This window comes from Petromyzon marinus, chromosome 27 (assembly GCF_048934315.1).
Source record: "Petromyzon marinus isolate PM22_M1 ecotype Great Lakes invasive population chromosome 27, UKy_Petmar_22M1.pri1.0, whole genome shotgun sequence".
Lineage (NCBI taxonomy): Eukaryota > Metazoa > Chordata > Hyperoartia > Petromyzontiformes > Petromyzontidae > Petromyzon > Petromyzon marinus.
The window spans coordinates 3,201,573-3,211,978 of NC_133693.1; the positions used below are offsets into that span (position 1 = coordinate 3,201,573).

The 10,406-nt window shown below is 44.7% G+C and overlaps 1 protein-coding gene across 11 annotated transcripts in view; it reads left to right on the forward strand.

The window, feature by feature from the left end:
* Positions 1-10,339, forward strand: part of LOC116946633 (nuclear receptor coactivator 2-like) — an 89,231-nt gene extending 78,892 nt beyond the window's left edge. For 10 of the 11 annotated variants that reach the window (XM_032961732.2, XM_032961737.2, XM_032961734.2 and 7 more), the window contains 5 exons: positions 16-178; positions 1,248-1,440; positions 3,775-3,855; positions 4,774-4,863; positions 6,251-10,339. In XM_032961732.2, coding sequence (XP_032817623.1) covers positions 16-178; positions 1,248-1,440; positions 3,775-3,855; positions 4,774-4,863; positions 6,251-6,262 — 539 coding nt within the window. In that variant the 3' untranslated portion in view covers positions 6,263-10,339. The remainder of the gene's footprint in view (positions 1-15; positions 179-1,247; positions 1,441-3,774; positions 3,856-4,773; positions 4,864-6,250) is intronic. The other variant, XM_032961739.2, reaches the window with a different exon arrangement.
* Positions 10,340-10,406: the final 67 nt, after the last annotated feature.

Genomic DNA, 10,406 nt, shown 5'->3' on the forward strand with positions numbered 1-10,406 from the left:
TTTTTGCCCATGTAGAATGTTTGATTTGTCCAGGCATGTCCCAGCCGTCGGACACAGGCTTTGGGATGGCTCCTGGGCCCGGCAGCCCCCTGCTGTCCCCGCGTCTGGCCCCACAGGGCCTGCTCATGGAGGCTCCGAGTGACATGAAGCCTTGGGACACCAGCACGATGACCAACAGGTTTGACTTGTGCCACTTCCAACTCTTGTTGCACACTGGCAGTCGGTTGCCTCCTTTTCACTCTTCTATCACTACTACTGCCACTGTTACCATTCCCATGAACTTAACTCGTTGATTCCATCACCCATGATGAGGATTCAGTCTTGCAAGACTGCCTGTTTGGGCTCACCCACTGTTCAGCCACTACACTACAGGTCACAACACTTACTCTTTCTGTTCCATGCCTCATACTCCTCGACTTGGGAATTCCCTCCCATTGTCTCCTTTCACCAAGTTCTTTATAATCTTGCATTGTTCAAGTAATATGTTCATTACTACTTTTATAGTGATGTTTGTTACTGGCCGTTTGGCGTTTTTGGGCCTTTGAGCCTGTGCTGAGCAACTGCACCCATGCTGTCTCAATGTGAGCTTGAACTTTTGTGGAGGATAGAAAATTACTTACAATGTACTTTTAGGCACACTCAAGTAATCCCACTGTGCCTTTAAAGGCATCCTTCATCAAAATGTTTTATACTAAAACTAATGTTGACAGTTAAATGACTCAACCTCGAAATCGACCATTGGTTGGTGAAGGCAGGAATCGTAGATACGGAAACGTAGAAGAACAGTACAACAATAGAGTATTTGTTGCGCTGCCCACCACATCGACCAACCCCTTTTGTGCATGGTGGTTGCCTATCCAAGCGCTTGCTATCCAGGCCTAAACCCTGTTTCTTAGCTTCCGAGATATTGACGAAGTCCGGCGCATTCCGGGTGATTTGGTCACAGCGTTGTTTGGCACGATGTCCTGGTGTTTCGCTCCATGTGCTGGGAGCTTCTTCAGCCTGGAATAACCTGAAGAAGCTCCCAGCACGTGCGGCGAAACATCAGGCGTCGTGCCGAGCATCACGCGGTGCAACCATAAAACACATCGGAGAAGCTACGCGGCACAAGCGCAAAAACCTACGCAAGTAGGAATTGGGTCAAGAGCTCGGTGCATGTTGTAATGTATTGCTACGAACGCGCGTTTTCCGCTCGCGCCAACGCATGTTCCTAATGGCTGCTGTTCTCTGTTGGCACGTGTGCGCAGTGAGATGTACCATCAGCAGTTTGGGCGACCGGGCAACCCTAGCCCCTTCGGTGGCATGGGTCTGCCAGAGTCCATGGGCGCAGGCGGTGGCGACGGTGGCGGCGGCGGTGGTGGCAATGGTGCTGCACGGGTGACCGGTCCCTGCCCAATGGGCATGTCTGCAGAGCTGCCCTCAGATGTGGTTGCTAGCCAGGTGGGTGTGCGGCGTCACTCGTTGCCTCGTCGATACGACTTGTACAGGGTGATCCATTCATGTAGGTACCCCACTGTTATAATGATTATTATAATAATAAGTGAAAATGTATAGAGAAAACAATGCCGATGTCAAGTTATAGAGTCATCGATTTCACAATATTCACTCAGCTGCTGAGAAATAAATTGGCGGGGTGTCAATAAAGTGATCACCCTGTATGCACATATGCTTATCATCATCATCATCGATCATATTTCTGTCCAATGCTGGATACAGGCATTGCCATGCCGTTACCATCTCTCATGTGTTCATAGTCTTGCAGTACAACAATCATTGCGCTCTACTGCTAAATTACTTGGCAGGACCCTCCTCAAAAAATGTCTTTAGACTCGGTTAAGCTTTCCTCGCTTTGCCTAATGATGAATAATACCCTCCGCTCCTGCATTTGTACCGATTTCATCTCCACAGTGCACGTCATCTCAAACATCTTCTCCTCCTTTGGCTGCCACTTTGTGATGCGTTGGTAGTGGTTGTGGTGTTGTACCGGGAGTGTAGCGGTTAGCGCAATGTGCTACGAACCTGGCGACCCGAGTTCGATGCCCGTTCACGGCTAACACCAGTGACGATTATCTGAACCGGTCCTGGGCCTCCCCGAGGTCCACTAAGCCTCGTGCGCCGAATCGGCCTTCATAGGTGCTACTCGCTTAACAGCACTTGCCCCAACAGTCTGTTAAGGCTATACGGGGGATCTTTGTCTTTGTACCCGCACATGCAGCACCACCACGACCATCACCACCATCAATGCAATGACGGTGCCTTAAAACTGAAACATATAGCACTGGACGGCTGACGTTTAGGGCAATGGCCCTTCAGAGCAGAGAGGGCCAGCCCTAACCATAGCCCCCGCACGTCTGATTAGCACTGTTGGCTACGTATGGTGCGAAATAAGTAATACATACATACATTCATATTGACCACTGGCCATCGTCCCTTTTAGCGACATTCCGTCCAAGCCCGCTTAGTTTCATTAACGTTCTGTATGATGTCTCTAACTACTTGCGTACCTTCTTGATTCACTTTGTTCCTCATCCTGTCTCTCTCCCCTTCACTGTAATTGTCTCAGTGTAATTCCAAGCCTCGATCTCTCCACGCTTGTGTGTAAAATTCAGCTTTTGTGCAGTTTTCTTCGTCATTGTCCATATTTTTCATCCGCATGTCAACGTTGGTTATATACACTGCTGATAAATATACCTTTTTCTGCTTTAATATATATGGTAATTTAGTAGGAAGTCAACCCCGTTCATTCATCCTTGTATAATTTTTATTACGTTTGTTCAATACAAAGTAAGCTGTCATCAGTTAATATGTCACTCGTTTTAAGATAGCTATGATACGCAGCAGGTAGGTTTGACCTGTGATTGTGCTGTCATACTTCGGGAAAGCGTTTGAAATTAAGTACATATTTCTGCTGCCATTGCCATGGAGATGTTCAAACAAGATAAGTAAAATCTGTGGCTGTCTTCATAGGTGTGGCTTTCATGATGACAAAGCAGTTCGCAAGCCACCTTTCAATATTTACCGGTTCGGGAATTTTAACATGAATTAGATTTAAACGTGGTGAAAGTGGTGAGCGTGGCAATCAAAATGATGGAGCAAGTTTCTTGAATCCCTCCCGTCACTGTCAAGCCCAGCAGTATAATTAACAATAAAACTTAATGCCCTCGTCAACAACGTTGCCTTTAGTCATAGCGTCAACCACACTTTTTCAATCACTTGCCAAATAAGTGTGCTCAATTTTACAAGCAATAAGGCAATTATTGGCCAGTTTAACTCTCCTGGGATGCTGCCATGGTGTAATGGTTAGCATTAGCACATGGGACTTGCAATCCAGAGGTAACAGGTTCGACTCCCTTCTCCCGCCGCGGCAGGCGAAATGACGGTGCAAGCTTCTTAAATTCCCCCCCCCCCTCCCCCACCGCCTCTGTCCACCCGAGAGCATCAATGGGTGCACCACAATTAGTCGATTGACAGGTTGCGTGTGGTGGGGTAAAGTGTGGGTTCTCCCACCTCTTCCAAGATGTCTGGCCAACATGGAAGAGTAGGCCAAACTGTCCTCTAAAGTTCCCTCTCATCGAGGCCCTTCCACCAGCACGTGGCATGAGCAAAAAGATGCAGGGCTGCACCTTCACCAGTTTAGAACACTAAAAACCTTAAAAATTTGAACTCCACCGCTATTGAATCAACGATGACATTTTGCTACCGTCTCCAGGTTGTTGCAAGTGGCTCCGTTTTTATTTCATTAATGTTTTGAATGTGTTCTTCAATTACCCACAGATGAATCTGGTAAGACAGGCGATGAAAGTGGAGTCCCCCTGTGGCTACGATCAGTACGGCAACATGGCCAGTGAAGACAAGGTTGGTCACTATCATGTTACTCGTTGTAATTGCCTGTTCTCGTAACCCTCTCCCTTATCTTGTACGCTTTCAGTAGTGCTGCTTGTCCGTGGCCAATTGGTGTTTTGGGCATTTGGGCTTGTACTCTGTGACCGTAAAGGGGAAAAAAATCTGAGTGTTTTGGACAAAAACAATCAATTAAACTTATCGAGCTGGGCTATCCAATTATTCAAGTAATCTGTTGCTTGACTAATCAGTCAAATGAAAGTTATTGTGGGGAACAAGATCTCCCAGCTCTGTCGCCACTTGTGGTTGTTGTTGTTTGACTTGCATCCCACTGGGATTTTTTGCACACAGCGTTGGTGTACGGTGCTTTTTTCAGGAATATTTTGCTGTTTTTTGTTTCATGGATTTTCTGTTTGCACAGTCACAGTCACTTTAAGATGTTTTTCTTGTTCGTTTTTTTGTTTGTTGTGGTTGCACCCGATTCAAGAGCCGAATGGCTCACAGGGCTATACCAAAATAAATAAACTGAACTGAAACTGAACTGTGTCGCTGGACGAGAGGAGACGAGGATGTGGTTTGGTGACATCCCCCCCCGCATCATCAGCCGTGTCACGCTTGGAGTGGCTTGTAGGAGGTTTCCTGCCTTCAGTAGGCAGGATGTTGGAGCGGCCTCCATTTTTAAAGGTGCACGAGTAATCGTAAGCGAAGATAATAAAAGTCGATCGCAGTTCCCTGTCGATTGTGCGACCCCATCGACTCTTTGTCCCAGCCCTCGTAGGTTCACATTCGTATGACTCTTTGCTTTTCTTGCAGTTGTCCTTTGTGTGCTGGACAAAGTGCCAGGAAGGTGTCCCCCTCTGATCAGTTTACCGAGTGGATTGCCCACGAAAAGAATGCACCTTGACGAACGTTTCTCAAATCTCCGTTGCTTAGGTGACGGACTCTCCCATGAGGCCTCCCAGCCTCCTGCCGGGCCAGCTGCCGAGCTCTGACGTGATGCACCCAGAGACCAACACATTACAGGTCGGTAGCCTCGACCAATAATTATTCGACGTCGTTGTCTTGTGTTGAAAGCCTCTGACCAAATTGTTCGTAATTTGCAAAATCTGTCTGGCCCTCTGCACGACCTTTGAAACTTAAGCTAGATTGTGATCCTGGTTAGTACTTGGAAGGGCGATCACCATGGCCAAAAACAGATGCAGTATCTGTCGTGGGCAGATAGTGGGCGGTACTGCAAATTCCATTATTCTGTACTCCAACCGATACCAACACCCCACACTGACCAGCGTGGCGAAGTATGGCTAAATATCAAGTCAGTGCGTGCGCAGTGTGGGAAGGCCATCTTCATCCAGCGGTGTATTTACAAACGGGCTGTAGTTCTGTGGTGTTTTAAGACCAGAATGTGGGGAGAGTGCGGATATGTTGGTAGAAGTAGAATTAGCTTCTGACTGGAGCTGATATTGGTACTGTACTTTACAACGATGGCGGGTCAGTACTGGTGAGTTAAGGTGGGGGGGGGGCACAGGGAGAAGCATTGAACTGCAGTAAAACAATTGAACTTACTGTCCTGCTCTCTGCTGCCCACTACGTAACTATGTATTTGTAACGGTACGTGTATATATGTGACTCGCATGACCTCATCCAGCAATGGAATTAAAATAGGGCTGTTACTTGTACACGGAGCCTGTGATATGAGGATAAAAAACTCTCCACTTTGACCACTGTGTGTACTGCCATCTAGTGGAGAGGTCTGAAGACTCCCATCTAACCGGTCTTGAGGTGTGAGAGTGAGGAGGAAGTGATTGCAGAACAAATACATTGTTCAAAAACAATAGTCTGGACAATGTACATGGACAAATGAGGATAAACAAAGTGGAAACGTTCGACTGTGCTTGAGACTATGTTTCGCCCATTTCGTATTTGAATTGTATTAATATGCTATCTGGATGGATTAATTAATGTTTTGGGGAAAGCTTTTCGACAACTTTGGTGCCAAACGTCCAAGCGCTCGATCATTATTAATGTCGTCCGCCGTTCTTGCCGTAAAAAAGCTCCCATCGCTGGAGCATAATCTACCGTTTGTAATATTAATTTAGCAATAATACCGCCAAATATATCGACCCCCTGGGTTGTGTAGCAGCTTCAAGGGTTCCATTGAAATGTTTTATCTACGTCTTGTAATACCAGAAAGAGGGGGGTGCTTCACATAGTCGAAGAGTAAGTGACACTATCCGTCTTTTAAAAAATTAAAAGTTGTGGTTTGCTCCAGAAAATATTCACACCAATGTAGCCACCTCGGTCGCTTTCTTTGTAATTCCAAACTTAGACGAGGCTTTCAAGTGATCGCCACGTGTACTCTTTGGTTGGTATTTTACTCACCTCTTGTCATCCCGTGTTTTTTGTTTTGCAGAATTTCTGCTGATCTTCCCAAGAAGTCACAAAATGTATTCCTTGATTTTGACACCGACAGGTTAAACCAATAACACCAGCAACGTATAACTTTCAAAGACTCTTCAGCCTCAGCCAGCGGACAGAGGTCCAACGTTTAATGATTAAAGCCTGTTGTACATAATTAAAGCTTTCTTTCAAAGCACTGTAATTTATCTCAGCCCAGGCTACACCAGTATTACACGATGTCACAACGACGCGTCGTCTGTTACATTGTATTTGGGCTGGAAAAATCTATTGAGTTAGGCGTGCAAAATAGATTGAATTCGTATTAATTCTGAAAAGACAGATGGGTAAAAAATGCCTCGGGGTGCTTTGAAATATATAATTTAAAAAAAGGTCTCAAAGCTAACAATATTTAAATGTAAAATTGCACTTTAAAAAAAATACACGAATACAATTACTGTAATGCTAATTGTTTCTAATTTTAATTGGTACATTAACTCTTGAGATGCTTCCAGAGTGTAAGAGTTATCAGCTCACTGGACTTGCAATCCAGAGGTCGCCGGTCCTATTCGATCTCCTGGCAAGCCTCTCCATAGTCTCCCCCATACAGCAGTATAAATGGGCCACCACACTCGATTGGCAGGCTGCCTTTGGCGGGGTTAAGTGTGGGTATTCTCACCGCTTCCAAATTGTCTGTGGTATGGAAGAGTAGGCCAAATACAGCCTAGCGGGGCTCTATAACGCCCTCTAGTGGAGGCCCTTGTGCTAGTTTTGATATGAGTAAGCAATTGCAGGGCAGCACCTTTACCCATATTAAAACTAAACAAAACTTTTGATTTTACCAAGTAAGGTCCATATTGACTGTAAAAGTCGTATCTTTTTTTTTCCAGCCCTGTACGAACAAAATAATCGGATCTTCCACACGGAGGCACCTCAGATGTATAATTTAAAGATTGTTGAATGTAGGAAGGTCACTTGATTTGAGGTCTTCATCGTGGAAGCTTGCAGAGAATGTACACGCAACATTGTGTCAGGAGTTAGAATAATGTTAAGGAATGCTTAGTTATGATTTTTAGGAAACCCAATTTTGAGTTTTTTTATATGTATATGAAAAAAAAATCTGTGACCCCCCACCCCCTACCAACTTTGTTGCCCATGTTTTATTTTGTATTCTTTTTTAATTATTACAGGGTACTTGAGCTGATGCTGGTCGATTCTTTCTGTGCAAGATGTAGTTAAAAGTTCACAATAAAAAAAATTTGCTTTGTTGTTCGACTAAACAATTTGATGTTGCAGTATTTGCTTTAGACATTTTTTTTTAGACGGGTAGAGGCCCGTGGCCTAATAATTCTATAGTCCTATGTCTGATATTTTTTTTTTAACTAGAGTTTCACGCTAACTCAAAACACAATGTCTGCATTCCCATGTGTGCTCCAAAGTCTTTTTGGCGCACCGCTTGCCATCGTCGTAAAGATCGGCGCCTTTTATTCTTCCAGCTGCCAGGGACGGGGAGACACATGTGACCTCACGTGGTCCAGGGGTGTGACTTGCCTGTTGAACAACCACATGCTCTGGCAGACACGAAAGCTCCCGAGGATGGCGTGCGCGCACGCGCACAAGCTCCAGACGGTGTGTTTTTCATCTTGTCAGGAAGGTTTTTAGAAAACGGTTTAAAAAAAAAAATGTTTTGCTTAAAGAAACAAGTGAAACGTGTGTTCGATTTCTTCAAATGTTTGGAATGGTGATGATTAAAGAGAGCGATAAGTGATTGGCTTAGTCGGCTTTGTCAAGGCATAGTATAAGCAGCAGGTACTTTGGTTTGGTAAAGTGCATTCTAAATAATAAATAGATTGGTTTGTGTTTTTTTAACAACACGGAGGAGGAGGAGGAGGGGAGGGAGTTACCGACTTCCGTTTTAGAAAAAAAAAAACTGCAAACGTTCTTAAAGAAGTATCCTTTAAAGCAATATATACCTTGTTAGCTCATTGCCAACAATACAGACTTTACACTGGTACCAGGTGACGTTTGCGTTGGGTCTCGGGACTTAAGCGTTCCGACGATATACAAATGTACATGGGCTCCGGGTGTGAAGGGGCTGCCGTGTGTGATGGCACATGGGGGGGGTGGTGGGAAGGGGGGGGACGGCGGCAGTTGTTTGTTACTTTTGTAAAGCCACTTTTATCCCACACAAAATAAAAACGCCACCCAAATTGTATAAAGAAAAAAAAACATTTTAAAATAACCCATTTAGGGAATGGAATCAAAAGCCAATGCAGAGTGTTATTTCCTATTTTTGTCCAACATTTTTGTAAATATGTAAAGAAAAAAAGACATTTGTTGATTATTTATGATGTACAATATAACCCATATGTTCATTACTTTTGGTTGGTTTGCCACCGGGGTCCTAGTCAGTGCATTTTTCTGTTTTTTTCTTTTATGCACTTTGCTCTGAAACAGCCATGTGTGTGTGCTTTTAGTTACCATGTTTTATGAACTCGTGCTGTGTACAAATGGACAGAGGGTGTACCGTTTGCAAAGTGTAATCCCCCCTCCCCCGCAGGGCTGCTGATTAATGAATTGGTGTTCAAGTAATTATTTTGCAGCCGCATTTTAGCTGTTTGCTTCGTTTCACAAAATTTAAATAAGTCTATTCTAAATATGTTCAAATAACCTGTAATTATTCCATGTTCAATTTCGTGTATTCCAGGTGTCCTCTTTCAGTATATTACAGTATTCACTTTGCTTTAAAATGCGTTTGTCTTGCAAGTGTATGTACGCGTGCATACACACTTATATAAAACTATATAACTTATGAGCGTTTAAATGATATGGCCAGTATTTACAGTCTTAATCTGTGAGCCCCCCTCCACCCCATCTAGCGGGTCTGAGCTGTGTGTCCCGCAGTGGTTTTGAGTAGACGGCAGAAGAAAAACACCTCATGTCTTCTTGTAACCAGGCGCATTGAACTCACGGGTATTGCATTCGTGTTCTGGGCCTTTTGCTCCCGTAGTCGTTTCGTTTCGCTAAAATCATGAAGCACAAGGTGTGGTGGTGGTGGTGGTGGAGGAGGAAGCGCGGCGGTAGTTGGCAGTGAAGGGTCTGAATTGGTGCGCAAAATCCCCTGCAGTGCGACCAAGCCGTGTTGAATGTGGCCTTAAGGATAAATGAGCGTTGGGTAGGGGGGGGGATGAGCGGGGCGGGGAAATGTTCCAAAACGGCTCCCGTGTGGCACAGCCGCAGATATGCAGGCAACAGACCCGGCGCTGCCTGAATTTCATTTTAGCCTATTAATCGTGACGTCTCGTCGTGTGTGATATCCTAAACTTTAGGACGCGGACGTGTTTTGATCAGTAGTGTATTTAAACTGCGTAATTGAAATGGCGGTGTAGTTCAACTCTGGCGTTTTTAAACATCGGTCGATGGTCACCTATTCAGGCCAGAAATAATACCGGGTTACTTGTTGGTCTTCATCGTGCACAGGTAAATTTGGCATTTTTACCAAGATAATGTTTCCACCATCAGGCCTTGAAACACATGCCCATCTGAGCATCAGAACATGCGTTTCTGAGAGTCCAATTGTAAAAAAATATATTGCCCCTAACGACCTTTCGTTAAAATTACCTTATTTTGCGTAGTGGAGGCGCATACATTGTTCTATGTTTGTGCTCGTGTTGTGCAGACCCTAATATAAGAGGAAAATGAAAAGCCCCCGGACTTTGGCTCCGTTGTCTAAAAACGTGTGTGCGATGTGCGTTCACCGTTGCTTTGATTCTTATTGGCGCGTTTTGTTTTGAAGAGACGGCGATTGGGTCAAGGGAAGCGTGCACACCAAAGCAATGCTTCGCTTGCCAAATTGGGTTAAATTCGTGGCAGTCTGCAGATGCAGTCGGGTGATTGCCAGGTTGCGTCTTCATTGTCAGCATGACGAGTGACACTTTGGTTTGACTCGCTGCTTCTGCGATTTGTGTTTTTCCCTTTTTTTCTAGCCTGTACTAAAAGCTTTACAAGGCTCTAATGCTCTCTCAATGCAAAATCTTTCATTTAATTAATGTGTTTCACTGAATATGGGTTAATTGTTGTTAATAAAGCTAACCAACTGGTAAAATTGCCTCGAGTCTGTTCATATCAAAACGTATTTTCGCAGAGCGAAGAATAATCGAATGAGCCGCCAA